The 21,640-nt window shown below is 33.8% G+C and overlaps 4 protein-coding genes across 5 annotated transcripts; 1 reads left to right on the top strand and 3 right to left on the bottom strand.

The window, feature by feature from the left end:
- Window positions 1-217: 217 nt before the first annotated feature.
- Window positions 218-3,260, bottom strand: LOC105128227 (MIP18 family protein At1g68310-like). The gene is made up of 5 exons (XM_011029793.1): window positions 2,966-3,260; window positions 2,538-2,643; window positions 2,332-2,431; window positions 1,185-1,230; window positions 218-633 (listed from the first exon to the last, which is right to left on the bottom strand). Exons 1-5 carry the CDS (start codon window positions 3,090-3,092, stop codon window positions 533-535), a joined length of 480 nt encoding a protein of 159 aa, XP_011028095.1. The 5' UTR covers window positions 3,093-3,260; the 3' UTR covers window positions 218-532.
- Window positions 3,261-5,397: 2,137 nt separating this feature from the next.
- LOC105128226 (wound-responsive protein GWIN3-like) lies at window positions 5,398-6,575 on the top strand. Its single transcript, XM_011029792.1, has one exon. It carries the CDS (start codon window positions 5,738-5,740, stop codon window positions 6,347-6,349), a length of 612 nt encoding a protein of 203 aa, XP_011028094.1. The 5' UTR covers window positions 5,398-5,737; the 3' UTR covers window positions 6,350-6,575.
- Window positions 6,576-9,325: 2,750 nt separating this feature from the next.
- Window positions 9,326-13,337, bottom strand: LOC105128229 (DNAJ heat shock N-terminal domain-containing protein). 2 transcript variants are annotated; one of them, XM_011029797.1, is made up of 2 exons: window positions 11,150-13,337; window positions 9,326-10,219 (listed from the first exon to the last, which is right to left on the bottom strand). In XM_011029797.1, exon 1 carries the CDS (start codon window positions 13,160-13,162, stop codon window positions 11,240-11,242), a length of 1,923 nt encoding a protein of 640 aa, XP_011028099.1. In that variant the 5' UTR covers window positions 13,163-13,337; the 3' UTR covers window positions 9,326-10,219; window positions 11,150-11,239. The 2 variants fall into 2 exon arrangements, with proteins under 2 accessions (XP_011028099.1, XP_011028098.1); XM_011029796.1 differs by lacking the exon at window positions 9,326-10,219 and adding an exon at window positions 10,226-10,499.
- Window positions 13,338-15,198: 1,861 nt separating this feature from the next.
- LOC105128230 (protein IWS1 homolog) lies at window positions 15,199-20,080 on the bottom strand. The gene is made up of 11 exons (XM_011029798.1): window positions 19,941-20,080; window positions 19,254-19,761; window positions 18,358-18,477; window positions 17,854-18,074; window positions 17,649-17,778; window positions 17,501-17,563; window positions 17,337-17,414; window positions 16,861-16,949; window positions 16,680-16,742; window positions 16,409-16,562; window positions 15,199-15,705 (listed from the first exon to the last, which is right to left on the bottom strand). The coding sequence occupies exons 1-11, from the start codon at window positions 19,958-19,960 to the stop codon at window positions 15,607-15,609; spliced, it is 1,545 nt and encodes a 514-aa protein (XP_011028100.1). The 5' UTR covers window positions 19,961-20,080; the 3' UTR covers window positions 15,199-15,606.
- Between the last annotated feature and the right edge of the window lie 1,560 nt (window positions 20,081-21,640).

Consider the following 21,640-nt stretch of genomic DNA (forward strand, 5'->3'; position numbering starts at 1 on the left):
TGGCTAATCCACAATTGCATTAATAAAAAAAGATGCTTGACAAACATTCGATGAAACTATCCGCAGAAACCATCAATTTCTATATTCTGTAATTAAAGTACACAGTTCAAACATTTCGCTCAAATATATAAAAAAATATAATAAGAACCCTTATCATGCAAACAACAAGCTATTCAAACAGGTATAATTCACGGGAAATTCAAAGCACAATGCAAAATGGGTCCAACACTGTTTGTTATTCATTTAAACCTCGCAATACCTATTATATAAATCATAGTATACAAACATAAAAGTGAGATAACAAGACAACCTGAAGAAATCGTATAGTCGCCGAGAGAGCCAGAGTTCAACTCTACCAAAGGTCAGTTTCGAACTGCATTCTAAGGATTTAAACCTCATTTATGTATACATATCAGGGTAACAAAAAGATGGGAAGAACAATGACAAGCAATTGCATGGTAGTCGTAATAACATGAGCTGCCTTGAGTGAAGGTGTGCACAGAAAGCTTTCAGCTGTGGTAGGTGGAATGTTTCAGGCATATGAAGGAGCCAAACATTCATCGACCATATCCACCAGGTTTGGGTTTTCCAATGCTGCAGCTACTCGCTCTTTATCATTTAGTTGTTTATTAACTGCACAAAAAATAGATTAGGATAGAAAACAAATGCCGTTTTATAATTCATATGCACTTTTATCAAGATAGAGTTTGCATGCCACCTACAAGGCAAAAGAAGGAAGCATACATCACAGGAGTTCTAAGAAAAAATGATGCTACTCAGTAATCCAGGAAGTGCTCTGTGAAGACTCCCACAACTCATGTTTCAAGAGCTTGTTAGGTCACAGAAATAAGGAGGTGAAAGAAAAAAGGAAAAAGAAAATTGGTTGTCATTATTTCTGGACGCCAGATATTTGATTAAGGATTCAAAACCAATGCCTGTAGTATATACAGCACCTCAGGCTTCAAAACATTAGCTTCATGGTACGTAAGATGAAGACACCACCATATGGCTTTTATTGTTTGGATAGGGAAAGAAATTCTAACGAAAAGGGAAGGAAAAGATGCACAACACAGAATAAGGAAACAAATGGTGGCAAATCTATCACAGGCATTTGAACTTCCACCCAGCCACAAATTAAAAGCACCCAACAGCTGTTTCCCTCCACCCCAAGATAGAGTGATTACCTGCAGATTCAGTTGCATGAGTTCCTGGGGCAACCCTGATATCCACCTAAACAACATTGGGAAATATTGGTGAGAAGGAGAGGAGATATTGGTGAGAAGGAGAGGAGAAAAGGCAGAGGGAGATGCACTACAATTACAAGTATAAGAGTGTCAAAAAGTTTAAGAATTCTTGGGCCAAAAGTAGCTGTTAAGACCAGCACTACAACACTACAATTAGAAGTATCAGATAAAATTCAAAGTTATCAACAAAACATTGATTTGGGATGCTCCAACCACATATCGTTTCCAGAGTCCAAGTCATATAGGAATTAAATAAGCTCCAGCATGCACTTAAACGATCCCTAACTGGCCAACTCCATCAATTATAAATTAGCGTTGATGGATGAATTAAATGTTTTCTAATGTATGCAGATAATCTGTGATGTTCAATCCATTTTAGGACATAATGGTCACTAAGAAATCATTGCTTTATCAAATCATTTCAGGACACTTTTTCAAGCGGTAAGAAATCTTTCAAGGGAGTAATGAGTAGGGTTTGTGGAACAAAACTTCCTTTATATAACTATTCAAGGGAGTAATGAGTAGGGCTTGTGGAACAAAACTTCCTTTATATAACTATAAAGCATAATGTTGACAGTGCAAACCGGAAAACTTTGTCATCTACTTTATCTTAGTCTATTATGCCCCCCCATTCCTGGTGCTGGTGAATCACACAACTACAGTGCTCGCATATTGTTTTGCTTCAAGCCAGTCAAGTAGGCATTCGCAAATTACTCCAGATATATTGGGGGAGAGCTCAAAATTTCATAAATAAATAACAGACACAAAATGCCATAACATAAAGAATGACAGGAAATCAACTTAAGCAATTATGTGCCTAACATTCCCAACAATACAAAGTCACCAAGCTTTTATACATGCGCCTAGTTGTGTATTCCAGCGACTTCAACAATATATCTATCCTCAACCTAAGTTCATAAAAAAAAGAGGAATATCTCAGTATGAATGGCTATTCATGTTATCGGGGGAAGTGGTATGTCATTGCAACATCCATTAAAGGATCTTAAACAATACTGCCAATCACAACTTATGGTCTGCCTCTGCTACAGAAATAGATAACAAAGCTGAAAACCCAGTTAACAAATACCTTGTAACGTTGTGGCAGGCTTCTCATAAGTTTCACTCTCAAGCAAAGACCAATGACTGTTGCCATGCTACAATGTTCAACTGTTGGAGTGAATGTCACCCTGAATAAGAGAAATCTCATAAATTTTTATTTGAATTTCAGTTATATATTAAAAGGAAGGCCAATGAAGTAGGAATAAATAGAATTGAGACCACAGGCATTGTTACCTGACATAACTGTGATTGTCATCTACTTCAATCGCATCCTCCGTTACCACTTTAAGCTCTTCCAAAGAGTAAGGATGCTCCGGATCCTTTATGTCTCTAATATGATTTGAGAATGTCAAGAAAATAAACACTCTAACAAATCTTGCTTCAAACTACCGAAAACATCAATCCTTTCTGCATTTCTTAGCATTGCTTGCGCTCACTCCTCACCACCGACAGCAACATATTTTTTCATGTAGCGTACTTGGGGTTAATTCTTACACTGACTAGCCCCATTCCCGGACAAAAAAAAAATCATCAAATCTTTTTTCTTTGGAAGCAATAATATTTTGATCGCTTTTGAACCAAACATAAGAAGAACGCCCAGAAAAAAGGGGGAAAAAACTAAACTTTAGAATTGAATTAAGAAAAATTAATGAAAAGGATATCAAAAACTTCAAGTTGATCAATAGGCTCAACAGCATGCTCATCATCACCAACACTTGGAGAACTTCGAACCCGTCTCTCCTTCTTCTCATAAATTACTGGATTGGCGTTGATTAGCCCAGAGACCATTTCTTTTCTTCTTCTTCTTTTTCCTTCTTATGCCAAAAAACCAGAAACAAGAAACAGAATAATACAATACTTTACGTAAATAGTAACCAACACCCAAACAAATTCAGAAAGAGAAAGAGATAATCGACAGAGGATGCTGATGATTTTTCCTAGACCTCCTCTGCAGGCTGAAGCGGTGAAACCTTTATGGCTTTCTTAACTCTTTCACGGCACTGTTTGTTCTAGTTATGGGTTGGGCCAAACCCTTGTTTGGGCTCATGACGAATTCTAGCACGTTCTGCAATGGCGGAATAAATAAATAAAAAGTATAATTATATCGATCGTTTTTTTTTTTAATTTGAAAAATAAAACCTTACACTTACATCTTGGGTCAATCAATTTTCATAAAATAACTAAATCATCCTTATATATAATAATATATTAAATTTCCCAAAGCCACTTCTTCCTTTTCCTGCATGGAGTCACTTCGTTTTGTCATTCAAAAAAAGAAAAGCAAAAGAGAGAAAACTATTTTTTTTCAAATTGTAAATAAATCGAAATAGTGAACAATGATTGGTTTATTAAGAGAATAGTTATAAACATAAGAATGTTTTTTTTTTAAATTTCATAATTTATACAAGTTTAAATTTAAAAAAATTTCATAATTTATACAAGTTTAAATTTAAATTTATAAGTAAACAAATTAATAATTCATAGCAAATATGCTTTCAACTCAAATATAAAATAAAATAATAACATGCATGCTAATTATGTATCCAAATTTATAATTGATATTAATTTAAAGTTGTAGCATAGATAAACTTGTTAAAACATTTTAAAATAATAAATCTTTTATTATTGTCAATGATAAATTATTTATTTTTAAAGTTTTATTATTAATAACTTGTACAATTATAATGCTTTTAATATGTCTTTTAAGATCCCAGCACTACCATTTTTATTTAGAAGGTCTTTGAATTAAAAATTACACAATTTAAATATTTCATTATAAGATAAATTTAAATTCTTAAGGGAAAATCAAAATATAAAAAAAGAATAAAATATTAAAATTAAAAATTAAAAATGATACATAAAAAATTAAAAAGAATCAAGCGAAAGCAAACCCTTAATCAATAAAAGAGGCACCAGAAAAAAAAAACTAAACATTGTTTGAAACTTTTCATTCATCATCTTTTTTATAGTTAATTTTGAAAATTAAAAAGTTAAAGAATTAATTATGTTAAAAATTATAATTAATTCTTATATTACCAACCTTTCATTAATTATCATACATTAAGAATTAAATATGAATATAATGGTTATAAATCTATATTTTTTAAGCTTAAAAAATTATCCACATTTGCTAGGAAGAGACTATTATCACTTACGTGGTAGGCTTGACAAACAATGGAATGATCAAATTTTAGATGGTAAAAAAAAAGTTGTCTACCCTCTTAATAAAACCAAAAAATAATATTTTTTTTCTTTGGGTTTTTTTGGCACTTTAAGAAAAATCTATTAGATTCACTTACTATTTTATTTTAACAAGATTCTTAAATATTATGATAAATTTTTATTTGAATCTTCATAATTTTATTTTCAATTATTATATATATGATATGAGAATAATAATATTAATAATAAATTGTTCATAAGAATTCAATTCAAATCAATTTTTTATTCTTAAAATTTAAAATAGATTTTGAACATGATTTTGTTATATTTATAATCCTTTTAGCTTATAGTCACACATAAAATATTAACAAACTATTTTTATTTTTTGTTAACTTGATGTTACAAATATGAAATAATTTTTTAATAGAAAGAACAATTACGGTTAAAAACTTTGTATTTGCTAAGATAAACAATAGCTTCTGGTTGATTTAAGTTCTTCAATAATATATATATATATATCTGCACATGCGCGAGCTAGGACAATACTTTAGTCTCTTAATTAAATTTAAATATATGCTTAGTTTTGTTTGTAAGATTTCCATGATATAATATATTCCATAATTATAGATCAAACTTGGAAAACTAATTTGATTAGTATGCTTTTGTAATTGTAATTAGAGGAGAATGCCACCATTTCTAACACCTGCAAAGTCAGCCCTCTTGATCAGCAGGATGTGACAGAAAATTTGTAGCCAGGAATGAGGCTTCTAGGAAGTTTCTCCACCTAACATGGAGGAAACCTGTGCTCTTTTTCGTGGATATGGACACTCTTATGTTGTCTAATCAACGGTCACACTTGAGAGTTGAGACTGTTCATAGATTCTTCTAGCGAAATGAACAGATTCACAAGTACCTGACTCAAACAAACAATTTAGTACAGCCAATTTTAATTACTTCTGTGTTAGATCACCCATGATTATTTATTTTATTAGGACATCAAATTGAAATCTTAGCTTCAGTACTGTTGTTGCCATTCAAAAAGCAGTTAAAATCGAAGTTTCATATTCAAATCCGAGGATAGATGGTCTCAAGGTTTATGGAACTTCGATGTTCTGCTGCAACGTCACTATATATCTAGCTCTTTGCCTGGCCAATCACCACCTACCTCCTAGGATACCATTTCCACTTTTAAGTGAGATTTATCCAAACCCCATATCTGCTTTGGAGAGACTTCTGCTTTTTCTGAGCATTTCTTCAATGTATCGTAAGCTATGAAGATCCCTAAGCTGGTGTTCTCCTTCCTTCTCTTTGCCTTGACAGCAATATCATTTCAAAGGACCATTGATGCTCAAGGTCCCAAAGACGCGGTGGTTGATTCAAATGACAACGAGGTTTTCCTGGGTTTAGATTATTACATCGCAGTCACCAGTCCATTTGACGGGATGTCTCTAGCCATGGAAGCCAGCTGCCCACCTCCTGTTGTGCACAGGAACAATCTCTCTTTGCTTCCGATAAAATTCTCATCGGTGGTTGATTCCAATGACAATGTGGTCCGAGAAGACACTAGTCTGAACTTGGAGTTCAATGTCCAGCTCAACAACAGTGATTGTAACGTGCCGACCACTTGGAAAGTTGAGTTCAATGCATCCATGCAACAATGGCTGGTTATGATCGGTGGGGATCGAAGTCATAATCGGTTTCAGATTGCCAAGGCATGCCCATATAGAAAATATTTCTATCAGCTTCGTTACTGCCCGGTTCTCGGGTTCATCCAATTCCCATGCGTTACAGTTCGCTCTCTTTTCAAGAATGGATTAAACTATCTGGCTCTCAATGGCGATCCTATAGCAATTGTGCTGGGGCAGCTTGCATCTTCAACATGATGCTGTTCTAGAATATTACTATCTTCAAACTTCGGAACAGGGGGCTGCATAGCTAGGATACAATTTTGTTGGGGGCCAGGGGACCTGGCTGGAAGTACTCTTTAATAAATAAATTCCACGTTTTTGCATTTGCTGTGGTCGATCAAAAATCTTCTGTGAGCCGTTCTATTTTCTTTGGTTTGAATTAAAACTTGTCCTGGTTGCCATAATTCGTAACTTAAAACAAGTGGTTCTTTGCAGTAATCTGGTAAATTTGGCTCTTTAAAACGGCTGTTGTTTTCCATTGAAGTGCCTCGGTCCTAATCCAGAGCACCGATACCGTGCAATCCTACAAACTTACTTGATCTTCAAATCATGGAATCGTGTTGTTGATTAACAAATATTAAGAAATCAATACCATGCTGGCGCTTCCCATGAGATGGCTTCAATGGAACACAAATGGCTCTTCTCTAGATTATAAGCCAAGGCATGCCGGTGTTGGTTAATGTTTTAGGTGGTAGAGACCGGTTGTCGTCTTCTTGAGGCTTTGAAACGGGGTGAGCCTTGTGGATCCTAAATTGCAGCTGCTGTTGCAGGGTTAAACGAGGTCGTTTGTTCGTCCTGACCACCACTGAGCCACACCGTTATACTGAATTTTAATAGCATATTTGAAAGTATAGTAGTTATTATTTTTTAAAATATTTTTAATATTAATATATTAAAATAATCTAAAAATATAAAATAAAAATTAATTTCAAATAAAAAATATTCAAAACTTATAAAAAAACATTTGTATACCCAAAAATAAACAGCGCACAAGGTACCCACCACAAGGCCCATGCCTTCTGTTCAGGACACAGACAGCATAATTTTAAGACTATAATGTACCTGCCACTCGACACAATCAGAGTGACATTATTCACAGCACAAAATATTCTGCAGCATTAAATTAAAATTAAAAGAAACACTGTAGCAAATTTTAGTTATAGATTTAATTTAAATAGTAAAATTATAATTTTTTCCTAATTAACTCAATACAATTGGCAACAGAGTATAGTGGTTTTTCGGTTACTTTTTACATAGTAAAGAGATTGATTTGAGATAAAAATAAAATATATGTTTTATTTTTTTCAATAATCAAATTGTCATTGACATCTAATTGCCTTAAATTTGAGTAATGTTGGTTTTTTGGTACTTTCCTTATGGTTGTTATGTTATTATTGAGTTTGGTTAAATGCAATTTAATATTTTGATATATATAAAATATTATTTAATTTTAAAAAATGAGTTGCATGTGAATATCACGTGGACATGTTGGTGTGCCCCGCTTTTTTTAAATAATGTATATGGCATTCTTTAATGATCAAATTCTATCTTCCATGATAATATTTTTATTTTCACAACATTTTTTTTATTAGTGAACAGTACATGTTGCTAAAATATATTGGGTTTTGTGATGGTGGATGCCTTTTTTTTATTATTATTATTTTCCTCTCTTCTCCTCATTTTTTAAGTTTTTCCTTATATGTTTTCAAAGCAATCATTCAATCTGTTTTTTTTTTTAAATTTGGTTTTTATTTTTTTCATGTTATTTGTTTTAGTTTATGTAATTTATATAATTGGAAATTTCTTTCAATTTAATCCTCCTATAACTTTTTTTTCACATTTTAGATTTTGTCTTTAGTCTTGATTGCATTTTTTTTTTACTTTTAATCATTCTCTTCATTATTTTTTTTCTTATCACACCTTTTAATATTTTATATAATCATCTTAACTGAATTATTTTTTCATTAACACCCCTCAATATTTTATATAATTCTTTTAATTAAATTATTTTTTTAATTGCATCCCTCAATATTTTATTTTATATCAAGTTTGATTTTAATTTTTTAATTGTTATTTAATTTGTTTTAATCCTTTTTTATTGAGACTTTATTTTTTTAATTTCATTATTCTGCAATTTATTGATCAAGATTTTGTTAACCTGAAATTTTATTTTATGATTTTTTTGGGTTTGTCTTATGATCCAGATCATAGATTTGAGGGGTTGATTTAATTTTTTTTTAAAATTGATTTTTTTAATTTTATCTTTCAATATTAAGTTAATTGAGAATTAGATTTTTTTATTTGTTTTGATTTTCTTTATATGAAGTTATCATTATCTCATGATTTTTGGTCACGGGTTTTGTAGGTTAACTTGAGATGTTTTTCATGTCCATCTTTTAATTGAATATTTTACAATTTTATTTTTCCACACTAAGTTAATTAAGAATTAAGTTTTATAAATTGTTTCAATTTTTTTTATTTAATTATCCTAATCTCATAATTTGGGTTTCAAGTTGGACAGGTTAACTTGAATTGACACAAATCATTATTTTGGATTTTTTTAATTAATTGTTTTTAAATTTATTCTTCATTATTTGTTTTATTATAAATTCATTTTCATAATTTATTTTATATAAGGTTATTATAGTTTTATAACTCGACATACAAATTAATAGACTAATATAGTTAATCCAAATTAATTCAATATATTATCATCTTAATATTTATATAAAAAAATATTTGCCCTTGTTGTGCTGTGCTGTGTAATCCGTTGTCCTTGTGAAGTTAAACAAAGCAATTAGAATGTTTAGTTACAGACTACGGTGCTGGATCATAAAAATAAAAATTAATTTCAAATAATTAGTTACAGACTACGGTGCTGGATCATAACGGATAATACAAGAAGTTTGCTGGATCAATTTGGTGTTGGATCATATAATATGATACAAGAAGCTTGCTGGATCAAAACGAAGCGCCCGAGACTTACTGGGTCGTGTAGACAATAATGCTTCTTCTGCAAATCCATTTGATGCATTAGGATTAGGAGGCTGTCTTGTATTTAGAGGTAGCCAGTGTGTTGCTTTTGTATCATTAGTGCCAGAAAAACAAAGCATTCGCAGATATTAACCATTCACCAACAATTCAGAAGGCAAAAGAACGCATCACCACGAATGACAAGAATTGTTCTTGAGAAACAAGAATATACTTTGTTCCTCAAAAATGTTATCAGCTTGCAAGGAAGTTTCAGCGTAAACCATTTGCCTAACGATAGCATTCTGATTCAGCGGTACAACCCAATGGCATGTGTACCAATCAACTTCATGCCCACGACCGACGTCATGGCCTGCGCAATAACAACAGTATATTTATTAGGATTACACAGTTCCTTGTTGCCAAGGGATTCGAGTAACCGGTAACCTCACAACTATTTGAGCAGATAACGACCGTCCACACTGAGTTATGTAGTTTTCTATGGCTTCTTTTTTGGTGCCTTGGCTGCTGTAATTTTTTTTCATTCATCTCCCGGCAACAATTGACATCTGAGTTTAGGAGCAGTGAAGTTGTGACTGGTCAAAAGTCAATTACTTGTCTGCATATTCTGCAGCAGTTTTTGCATGAGGTCCATCTTGACCTGTTGTTAAATATTATGACAGTTTGCAAACTAGCTGAAATAGCAAAACCAGTGACTATGACAACAGAGTTGTTTAGTTAAGTTGCCATTCTCTCATCTAGCAAATCACCTGCGACCTGCAAATTCTCAAAAGCAGCTACAGTATCTGCAGAATGATCAATCAACAGAGCAATCGAGTGCTCCAGCAGTAACCCGGAATTGATATTAGGCTAGTAAGTTCAACAGGCTAATGTCTGAAAGCTGTAAATAACTTTGTAACTTAGAAAGCTTGAGGACATCAGTTTCTCAAACCTCCACATAAAATCCACAAGTTTGCAACAGAACAAAGTGGATTAAGCCTCGCATTTGATTGCTGGTAGGATGAACTTGGCTAAATGCAACTGCCAGCTTCTTTTTGTTGGATGGAGGATCCTCTTAATAAGAGAAAGCAAAGGCTAAAGAACCAATCGAAAAACAATGATCAATTGTTAGAAAGGAATACAAAAGAGATTTTGAACTCTATCAAATCTGAAATCTTCATCAATAGATGTTGCACATATAGCAGACTGTAAATGCGGAGCTTGCAATCTGAAGAGAAAGAATGACATAGCAAGTGATTTGACAAGAGCATGTTAAATAGTGAAAAAGTCAAGGTGAGAGTGATGTGCTTAAGTTTATGTCCAGACAAGGGCAATATTACAAGTTACAACCCCATTCCCATCCACAGAATGCAATCTGCAAATAGAAAAATCGATGGTACCTTTTCAAATTTCCTTTGAGGATTATGGAAGCCCTTTTCCATAGATCATAGAAGCCTAAAAATGTTAACTACGCACATGCGTAAATGTAAACAAAAATGCGTGTGCTTTATGCTCGTCATAGCATGGCATCTCATTCGGGTGCTTTTTTTTTTTTTTATATGACCCAACCAAGAAATAAAACATGACCATGTATTAAGAAAAATCATTGAACCTAGAAATTCAGCAAACCTAAGAGTATAGATACCAGGGGACAGCGCATACTTGTGGCTGCGTTCATGGACAGATGGACCACCAATCTAAACACAAACTACATATTCGACTGCAACCAATCCATACATGAGGGCTATCATACTTACCTATATAGATCATCAAAAATATCTGAAGTTTGTCTTTCAGTTTTCAATAATTTCCTCTAAATCGTGAGCTTAAACCCATTGTTAGTTGGTCCTTTAAACCATGAGGTACTTGTGCCTTAGTTACTTGTGTGCTGCACTCCCACACTCACTTGTGTTTGGAGTTATAACCAAGTTAATTTTTTTAACAAAATTACTAATGTAAATGATCAGACCAGAATAGGCAGTCATGATTACAGAAAACACAAGAAGTGATCAGTTGCATAATTACCTCGCAGGGTATTTAATTTACATCCATATATTTTCTACCTCAATCCCTGAATCAGAAAAGAAGAGCTATCATAAAGCATGTCAGTTTTCCCTACTCAATGTCAGCTTCCCCACCAATAGTAAGCAAATTTGAAGGAAGTGAAGCAGGATCAAGTTCCCAACAGTCCTTTAAATTGTCAGCAACCTCGTCACCAGAAAACTTCCTTGAAGGAATCTGATGTGAAAACAACCAAATATCATCTTTTTCAACCAATCTAATTGCATGGCACCCAATCTCTCGTCTCTTAAATACAGTCTTGTACCCATCAACCTTCTCAAGGTAGGCCATGCTCAATCCATGCATCTCACTGTACGTGGTTAACAACACAACAATGTCATGGCATCGCTCATCACTAGCGGACAGATTTGTTCCTTCAGCACCTAAAGTTGCTTCATTATAAAGTGCCCACACAGAACCCTTCTTAGGATAAATCCTATAAACTTCCCTTGCTTCCCTTTCACATTCCACAGCATGTGAAAAGATGTTAACAGAGTCAATTATCATCGTCCTGGCAACCTTAAATCTACCACAAGATACATTAAGTCCCATTTTCTCCCAAATTAACACCTCGTCTCCATACCTTTGAAGATCCAACCAACTCAAGTTCACCTTAAAGGGATTCACTGAAACAACTTCATCAATCAAACCATAATGTCTCGGCATTCCATCATCGTCATAAATAGCCCAAACTTGCCCTTTCTTAAACCTCCTCTCCACTCTATCACTATCAAAATCAAAGAAATTTGAATACTCCACTGCCATGCTGTCCAAATCCCCCCTTGAATTCTTGTGCCTCTCCATTTGCAAACTCGCACTCTTCCTTGATGCTCCTTGCCTCATGATTTCCATTTTTCTACTTGTCTTTACACCTTCCCTTGTCTTGATTTCCGTATCCCCACTCTTCTTTGATGCTCCACCTTTTTCAGTCTCCAAATCCGTGTTCTTGTTCAAGACTAGACATGTTTCCTTCCCCTTCCCCTTCCCCTTCTCCATCACCTTCTGCTTCTCCTTCTTCTTCTCCTTTTCTCCAACATCCTTTTGCTTCTTCTCCTTCAATTCCACCTTCTTTTGACTAGCCTTTTTCTTTGCTTCCAACTTCATTTCTGCTAATGTCATCGTTTCATCAGAAAACTTCACCCTCTTCTTTGATCTCTCCAAAACCTCACCAACAGTACTCGTTCTCCTCCTCAAACCCCCGGTCCTCAATTTCCCACCACCCCATTCTCCAGAAATTACTTCATTCCCCTTCAAATTCAGGCCTCCTGCACTTTCAGCATCCAATTCTCTCCTCGACCCCGCACTGACCCCTTCCCCGGAACTCAAACCCCCAATTCCCTTACCACCAATATCTTTCCTCCTTAGCCTCTCACTCCAAACTCCAACCTCAGCATCCTTTTTATCCCCTCCTTTTACCTCAACAGCCTCGAAACTCTTCTTACAACTAGGACACACCAAATTATGCCCCAAATACTGTCTCTCAAACTGATGCAAAAGCCTACACCGCGAACAGGCAGTCCAAAAGGTCTCCACAGCAGAATTATCACTAACCCTCTCGTCCTGAAGCCGTATCCTCAACCTCAAATCATACTCTTTCCTCCTAATCTTATCAGACAAGACTCTAAACCCCTCAGCAACAAGCTTAAATGCCTCTTCGCATCCTAAAAATGGGTTCTTATCAGGGTGTAAGACTAAAGCTAGTTTCTTGTATTGTTTCTTAATAGTGTTCATATGAGAGAAGGGTTCTACCTGGAGAATCTTGTACCAGTCAGTGATGTCTGAATTTTGGGTCTTGGAGGCGATACGGAGAGTCTTCAAGGCTGTCAGCATTGAAGAGAGACCTTCGAGTTTTGGCGAGAGACGGTGGGCTTTCTTGGCGTGCTTGAGGGCTGATTTGAGGTTGGAGTTGGTAAATTTAGTCTCTGCTATTGTTTTGAGACGCCTTGCTTCTTCTTCTTGATCTGCCTTTGTTCCCATTGATTTTTGGCACACGGAAAAAAGAAGGTTGAGAGAAAGAGGAAAGAAAATGGGTAGGGAGGGTTTTAGCTTCTGTTTTTTTTTTTTTTCTTTACTTTCCTTTTATTCAATCAATGAAACCAAAGCCACGACAGAAACAAAAGAAAACGTCGAACAAACACCAGTCTCGCCACAAGTAAATACAGTAGCTGGTTTTTTTTTTTTGTAGGTTTTGAGTTACTAACGGTTAAATGGGCTGGGCTTTGATTATTCGTATGCAGGAAGCAGATGGTACATGCCATTCCAAAGCCGAACCCATAAAAAGGCAGATAAAGATTGGTGGCCTCGGCCCATACACATCCAAGACCGAAAACTTTAAAAATAGATGGTGATCATTTTTTGTTTTGTTTTATTTTTATAACAAGATAATTAAACTAAATTAAAAAAAATTAAAATTTGCTTTGGTTTTAATTTTATAAAAAAATAATAAAATTAAATTAAAAAAAATTAAAACTAGTTAATAATTAAAAAAATTAAAATTTGGTTTGGTTTTAATTTTATAAAAAAATAATCAAATTAAATTAAAAAAAATTAAAACTAGTTCAAACTGATCTATTTCAGTTCGGTTCAGTTTTTTAATATAAAAACCTAGTTCAAATTGGTTTGGTTTGATTTTTTTCAGTTTTGGCTCAGTTTGGATCTCTTTTTATTTAACTAGGATTTTTTCAGACTTTTTCAGTTTAAGTTTTTTGATTTTCTCAACTTAATTAATTTTTTAATTTTTTTTGCTCACGACTAGGATTTTTTCAGATTTTTTCAGTTTAAGTTTTCTGATTTTCTCAATTTAATTAATTTTTTAATTTTTTTTGCTCACCCCTACTATCTATCTATGAATGTAGAAACTACTAGTTTATATTATTGTGTTCTAGATTGGATTAAAAAATAAATATATGAAATTATTTGATGTTATTATTAAATTTGTTATAGCATGTTAATCTTGAAATTTCACAATTCAATTCCTTGCATAATTCAAGTTGAAAATTAAACTATAAAAATTGCTTTTATTGAATATACTCGAAATGAAGGTTAAAGAGAAATAACAAGGATGTTCTTAGTATGGACTATAATGGATGAAAATAAAGGTTACTCAATCAAGTGTGGATTCAAATAAGAAAGTACAAACACTTATTGTTATGAATGATTGGAAGATATTCGGTGTAAAACTCATGGTTTTAGAAGTATGTATGATAGGAGCTCTAAGAAAGGATTTGCATGTTTCTCTATAGGTTATTATGCATATGGTTCGAGTGACTAGTTTTTCAATATATATATGTTATTTAATCATTATCTTTATTCCTACATCATCTTAAAAAAAAATAGTTAGGCAAATACGAACCTCTTCATATCTCAGTTGATGGGAAACTTCAAGCTATTAGTAAGAGCTTGGAGAATTCTTCGCAATGAAAACAATGAGGAAAAGTAGAGAAGCGAAATAACTCGATCAAAACGAGAGCCAACTCGATGTTGGCAATTTAAAAGAAGCAGCAGCATCATCAGGTGGTTGTCATGTTCGAGTGAAGGATTTGAGTTTGACAGCTTTGCAAGAAAGAGAGCTGAACAAGATGAAAAATAATACATGCTACAAAGTTTGGTTTTTTTTCTTTCTTTGTTTGTTATTTTTTTATATGGAATCGTGTTTTGAAAAGAATAAGCTCTTTAATTATTATTTCAAATACAATAACAGTCTCGGAAATAAATATATGTTTTTCATTGACTTTATAAAGTATTATCCTCAATTTTCAGGTTATCAAGTGTAATATTTTAAAACTTGATTGCAAAGTAAAAAAGAATAACCAAATTATAGAATACTTAAAGTAATTTGCCCTTTGAAAAATGAAAAATTTGAATAGTTTTCTGAAATAAATTTCAAAAAAAATTACATTAAGGTAAAGTCCCCGCAACAAAGCAACCTTAACGAGTTTGCAACAAGAGCTTCCAGCATGCATGCACCAATGTTGTCGACAAATTTGCTCGATCAAAGCAACACATCCGTTGCGTAGACAAATGCTTGTCTTGTAAATCAAATCCACAAGGCAAAAGTACATATTGACCGAAGGACAACAGCGTCAATGAAAAGTCCTTCACAAATAAGAATATTTTTGTTCCTCACATTTAACAACTTGCACTGATGTTTTCAGCTTAAACCATTAAGCTTCTAACACGTCAATTCGGGGTAGGCTTAATTTAACAGATATTAAGCCAATCGGGAATCCAATATCTAGTCGGAATGGGCTTACATTTTCCCGAACAATGTCACCGATTGAAGCATAAGAATCAGATGGCCCTTCACTTGGAGGCCGGTTACTTCCAGCCAACGACCAGCCCATGCCCCATGCAATAACAATACACGTTATTTTGCTCATATGATGCTCGTTCTTGCCAATGGATTCCAGAAACGGGCAATATCACAGATATTTGAGCATACCGCGACCTTCCACGCTAAGCTTCGTAGCTTGCAATTGCTTCTTTTTTGGTCCCTTTAGCTGCTGCAACTTTTTATTCATCTGCCAGTAACAATTGACATTTAAGTTTAGAAACAGTAAATTTGGAAATCTCGGTATCTTTGAAACACAAGCATGGGTGCATACTGCAAACTCAAGAACATGGAACCATCGATTGACCTTTCCAAGGAGTCTCCTTTTTAAGGAAGTAAACATTATAGAGAACCATGATGCAAAGGAGAGTCAAAAGCAAACCTCAACCAGCCATTCATCAATAAGTACCAAAAAAAAAAACCCTCAAGTTGCATATGAATTAGACGCGAGGATTTTAGTTGATCTAGATTGTGTTCAATTTTTTTTGGAACATGTATATATTCAGAACCGCGAGCTTTGGCTAAATATTGAAAGGGGAAAGAATCGAGAGTACTAAGAATCTATCAAATTTGTCTCTGACAATACTGCAGGAAAGACCATTTGAAATTGAAAACCCTCACCAATAAAAGAGGGCAAAGACATTCTAAAGGATGGCTCCAAAGCACCCTGTCAGATAAGGATCCAAGTAACACGCAAAAACTTAGCTGAAATTGAGACAATCTTGTCCCATGAATAGTTGCAACTCAATGGTGGATCATGAAACATTGAGGTCATGCCATGCGAGTAATCATGCTACCACTCATTTTAACCTTTTACTCAATACAGCACTTTCTGTTAACTCTAATGATTCGATTATTTGCTCACTTTCACATATTGGAATGGAAAAACCAACCTTTAGACGACGCTGATCTTGAATTACTTGTTTAGCACGGGCCCTAACTTCTTCGGGATCAATCTTAGATTGGGGACGCACCACAAAATCCAATGGTGTTGCTTCTGGCCTGGATGCATGCTGTCTGTCTGATGACTGACTAGACTTCCGTTCCCTGAATTTTTTATTGATGTAAATTGAAGATTAGAATTGAGAAAACTAGGGTGCAGAAAAAAATCGCAGGCACAAGTAATCATCCATGTAAGGAGTGTGATCTTCTGTCACATCTTACCGTGAAATATCCAAATCAAGATCTCCATCCCTAGAAGCCATTCCAGCAGAATTATTCAATGGCCTGAGATTCAAACAAATTTACCACAGGGAAAATTTTTAGGCATAGACACATGAAATTCAAGCACATATACAAACATCCAACAGTAATAAATGTTAGCAGTGTTTGAAAAGAGAAATACCTTCTCACCGGTGGCCTTCTGAAGGCCCGATCATCTTCAACATTTCTCATGTCCTCAAACCTTGTACTCTTATTAAATATTGGCCGACTCTATATTATTAATTGCAGAAATGCAAGAAAATGTCATTACTTCAGATACAAATCTTCTTTGTGCACATATTTTCCAATTAATGAAAAAGATATTTTACCGCAAAATAATACCAATAAGGAAAAATATTCAAGTTTGGTTTAATTTTATTATATACTTGAGATCAACACCTGACAAGTCAATTAAATATAACAGAAAAGAGGCATTTCAAACAAATAGGAAAAGAGATCACCAATGAATGAAACCTAAAAGGAGTGAAACTATCCATGAGTGCCAGTCTAATATGATTTTCTAGTAAATGCATGCGCTAGGTTTTGCACTAAAAAAATATTGAGAGGTGGCAGTTATTAGACAAATAAAAATCATGAGATGAAAAGAGATTGCATTACCCATTTATCAACCAAGTCCTTAGCAAGTTTTCTGTTGGATGTGGTTTCCTCATCAGATTTTGATAAAAACATAATAACCTGCCAGAGTATTAAATCAGTCTGAGTTTGGTTCAGTTCCAATAGAAACAGCAAGTTCGTTACCATCACATGAGGAGATCCCTAACCTTTCCAAGACCACTTTTTTTCAATTGTTCTCTTCTATCATACTGCTCCAGATCAATTGGAAACTGCACGAGAGAAAAAAAAAAAGTTTCAGGCTCCACACAACAAGAAGTACTAAATGGGGGAGGATGGTTGAAAACCCCAGCATACATCAGTCAAAATCTTCAAAATTGCAGCACGGATATTTATATTGGGTAAACTTCCATCTGGAAGGGGTTCTAGCCAATTTTTTAACAATGTTAGTACTCCATGATCTATGAACTCTTGTTGGAGCTGCTTCCTGCACCAGGAGACAACAATAAATTAACTGTAAATTCCAAGGGAACAAAAACAAGATTGTGTAAAGCCAGCTTACTTTGAGAGAACCTCGGTAAGAAGAGGCAACTTCTTGAGTTTATTAACAGCAGGCTTCCCCTGTCTATTAAGGTCTGCATCTTCTTCAGCAGTGACCTCAAGCTCAGCCATGACATTCTCAACTAATAGTGCAATTTCTGCAGGACTTTTCTCATTCTTCTTCCTTTTCTTACCCATCTTGAACATATCCTTGATTTCGTCATCCTCTTCACCTTCCTCTGCCTGGAAAGAAACGGAATAATAAACCCAATAACATAAAAGCTAGGAAGCTCCATATACAGCATGTCAACCGGCAAACATAGATATTATTATAGAGATGAAAGTTGATTAATAGTGCAACATCAATTATGGGACTCTGCAACGAGACAAGCAAAGTCTCCAAACAGCAATTCAAAGCAATAAAGCGTAAAAAAAATACTGAACAAGCCAGGAGCTTCATCAATAAAACAGTCCATGACAGCCTACAATTACAAGTGAGAGTCAGGAAAAGAGCTTGACTATTAACCTGAGGAGCATCAGTAGGAGAGCGTGGTTCATTGTCAATTCCATACCGAAAAGCAGGATCCACACCACTGTCATCTATGAAGTTGTCATCATCTACAGTCCTAGCGCCTTCTTGATCATCCTATTCCAAAGGAAATTGAAATATATTTAGATATTCAATAACAAACCAAAAAACATAGTAGTTACTAAGGAAAGACCCAACATCTAAAACAAGTTAATAAAACAGGCTCTATTCTATATCATAGACTCAACGATAGTCATGCAGCACAAATCAGACTTTTAATGTTAATTAACTACATAATTGAACCTTCAGAGACTAGCATACAACAAAAATTAGCAAGAACTATAGCAAAACTTGCTAGATTACTAATATATTGTCGTGAAAAAAGACGATGTAGAATCAAGTAAACAACTACATCAACATCAAACTGTGATAGAAATTGTACCCTAGAGGTTGATAAAGGAAGGTGCCGGCCATTTAAACAGATTTTGCCACCTAGTACTAGTAATCAGATATCAACCAATTACTTGCCCATGTAAACTCAAAAGACAAACCCAATGCCAATCCCATCCCAACAAAAATTTGTACTATAAATCAGAATAGCAATGTCCTATAGAATGCTGATTCAAGCAATTAACATACCGACAACAAAAACATAAATTAGCAACCACGAAATCAGCACCATGAAGGCTATACAACCCGGAAAACTTTAGTTCCGCAAACTGTCACCAAGATCACTCGATCTCTTCTTCGAGTCAATTAATCAGAAATCTCAATCAATCACATAGACAAACATAAAAAATCCAACACAATCAATTCAAAACCAAACACATCAAAGCATCAAAGAAAAAAAAAAGTCTTCGAAAAAAGAAACTCAATTCAGATAAAAAAAGAACCTCCGAATCGCCACCAGCAATAGTATCCCACATCTCTTTAACTTCTCCGTCATCCTTTCCAGACACCAACTTCGTCGGCATTCCTTTTTTCATCCCCAATTTCGATTCACTTCCTCCTTTCCCTTCAAACTTCTTTTCCCCTTTACTGAACTTCTTCCTCTCCTTGCCCTTCGCAAATTTCTTGGTATAGTTCCCATCTCCAACCGATCCTTCCCTCTCAAACCCCCCGTAATCCTCCTCGTCGTCATCAACAAACGCCGGCGGCACATAACTACTGCTACCACTCTCTCTCCCTGAATCGCCGCCTTTTTTAACCAATCTTTTTCTAGGTTTTCCTACTTTATCCGTATCGTATACCGGAGTTTGTGACCTCTCTCTCTCCCAATTGTCAATATCATCCTCTAATTCGTCTAAGATATCATTCTGGTGTGGTTCCGGTGATTGTCCTCCGCCATCTGATTGCATTTCGTCGTAGTCCATTAACGGTTCTCCGTCCTCATCACGATACCTGAAAAGAAAGCATCGGTCAATGGAATACCAAAAATCGTAATTTTCTCGATTGGGGATCGGTCAGCGAAACGTAAAAGAAAGCAATTGAAAAAAAAAACTATTTTTTTAGATAGATTGATCGAAAAGAAAATGAATATTAAGAATTGAGGGAGCGGGAGAGAGAGAGAGCGAGAGTACGGATCATCTTCGTGACCCATGGTTATGCTTGGTTGTGGAGAGGTATGGAATTGATGACAGAATTTATAGCGAGGGCCGAGAGGATGGATTTTAATTGAGCAGAAGCTGCAGCCTCTGGAACCAACACGCAGGGGTTATTTTAGTGAAGTAAGGAAATTGGGAAAAAGGAAAGGATAAAATATAAATTTAGCTCATGTAGTTTTATCAATATTACACTATGATATTTGTATATTAAACATTTTCAGTATTTACCACATAAAATACTCTAATGTCAATACATATAATTTAGAGGGAGTTTGATAATGTAATTGCTGTTAATTTTTTAAAGTATTTTTATTTAAAATATATATTAAAATAATATAGTTCTTGATTTTTTTAAAATTTATTTTTAATATTTACTCATCAAAACAATTTAAAAACACAAAGACATAATTTTAAACATAAAAAATTAAATTTAAGCAAGCAGTAGTCCAACCCACAATAAAATATGTCTTGAGTTGCAGTAAAATTATCATTTTACCATTCAAAATGATCTTTGTATACGGTTAATTTGTTGTTTTTTATTTGTTTGAAGGAAACAATATCTTTTTAATTTTTTATAAAAATACAATTATTGCATTATCCTTGAAAGGTTAAAAATAAAAATTTTTGATCTAGAGGTCTTATAATAATTTTAAATTTTAAATAAATGGTTAAATTACTCCATTACCCTTACCATTAAAATTTGTTAGCATTTGCTTCAGGGACTTCATTATAATTTCATAATAATTTTTTTTTATTGTTGTTTAGTCTTAGGGACATTTTTTTAACAAAATAATGAAAAATATGATTACTTCATTACCCTTGCCCTTTAATTTTTTTAACCTTGGTTTTAGGGGCTTGATTGTAATTTCATAATGGTTTTTTTGTTATTATTGTTTAGCACCAGGGGCATTTTTTTTTTTGTATAAATAAAACAAAAAAAAAAGTTGTTGATATGTGTCTCGCATGTATTAGCCACTTCGTCGTCTTCTAGCGGTGCGTGCGACTGATTCCGATTGTTTGAATCGTGATCCTACAACATTATTGGATTTATCTCAATATCCTTTTTCTTTCTTGGTAACGCGTATTGGACATGCTAAAAAACATATCAACTCTTTAATTTCTTTTATCTTTTAATTCAGTCATTCTTTTCTTAAGTGCAATTGTTTTATTTATATTGATTATTTCTAATTGAATTTTATTTTTTATTTCATCCTTGATGGTTTGATTTTATTAATGATTTATCAAATTCAGCCTCCATTTTTTTAATTACTATTTTTTTTTGTTTTGAACCATTTTCTTGGTTATTTGTTTTTTTTCGATTCCATCAATAAGCATCAATTTCATTTAATTTTTATGTCAAATTTAGTCCTAATTCTTTTAATTATTATTTTTTAATCATTTTCTTATTTAGTTTGTTTTTTTCAATTCCACCCCTAAACATTTAATTTAATTTAATTTTTATGTTAAATTTAGTCTTAATTATTTTAATTGCTATTTTTTTTATTTTTTTTATAATTTCATCATTTAATATTTGTTTGATCAAGAATCTTGTTTTTTGGTTTTTTTTTCCATGTTTGTCTTTAATGGGGTCACCCCAATCTCATGATCCAAGTCATGGATTTGAAAAATTAGCTGGAGTCAACTGCTGTTTTTTTTTAAAGTATTTTTTTCAAATA

The sequence above is a fragment of the Populus euphratica genome, unplaced genomic scaffold (genome assembly GCF_000495115.2).
Source record: "Populus euphratica unplaced genomic scaffold, PopEup_1.0 scaffold49.1, whole genome shotgun sequence".
Lineage (NCBI taxonomy): Eukaryota > Viridiplantae > Streptophyta > Magnoliopsida > Malpighiales > Salicaceae > Populus > Populus euphratica.

Bases quoted from the DNA above. Each gene is read 5' to 3' on its own strand.
- LOC105128227 (XM_011029793.1), bottom strand. From the start codon at position 3,092: ATGGTCTCTGGGCTAATCAACGCCAATCCAGTAATTTATGAGAAGAAG. The intron at 2,432-2,537 runs GTAACAATGCCT...TCTCTTATTCAG, and splicing joins GACAATCACAGTTATGTCAG to GGTGACATTCACTCCAACAG. The intron at 1,231-2,331 runs GTATTTGTTAAC...AATGTTGTTTAG, and splicing joins GCCTGCCACAACGTTACAAG to GTGGATATCAGGGTTGCCCC.
- LOC105128230 (XM_011029798.1), bottom strand. From the start codon at position 19,960: ATGGGTCACGAAGATGATCC. The intron at 19,762-19,940 runs GTACTCTCGCTC...CTTTCTTTTCAG, and splicing joins ATGGGTCACGAAGATGATCC to GTATCGTGATGAGGACGGAG. The intron at 17,779-17,853 runs GTAAGCTGGCTT...CTCCTGGTGCAG, and splicing joins CTTACCGAGGTTCTCTCAAA to GAAGCAGCTCCAACAAGAGT.
- LOC105128226 (XM_011029792.1), top strand. From the start codon at position 5,738: ATGAAGATCCCTAAGCTGGTGTTCTCCTTCCTTCTCTTTGCCTTGACA.
- LOC105128229 (XM_011029797.1), bottom strand. From the start codon at position 13,162: ATGGGAACAAAGGCAGATCAAGAAGAAGAAGCAAGGCGTCTCAAAACA.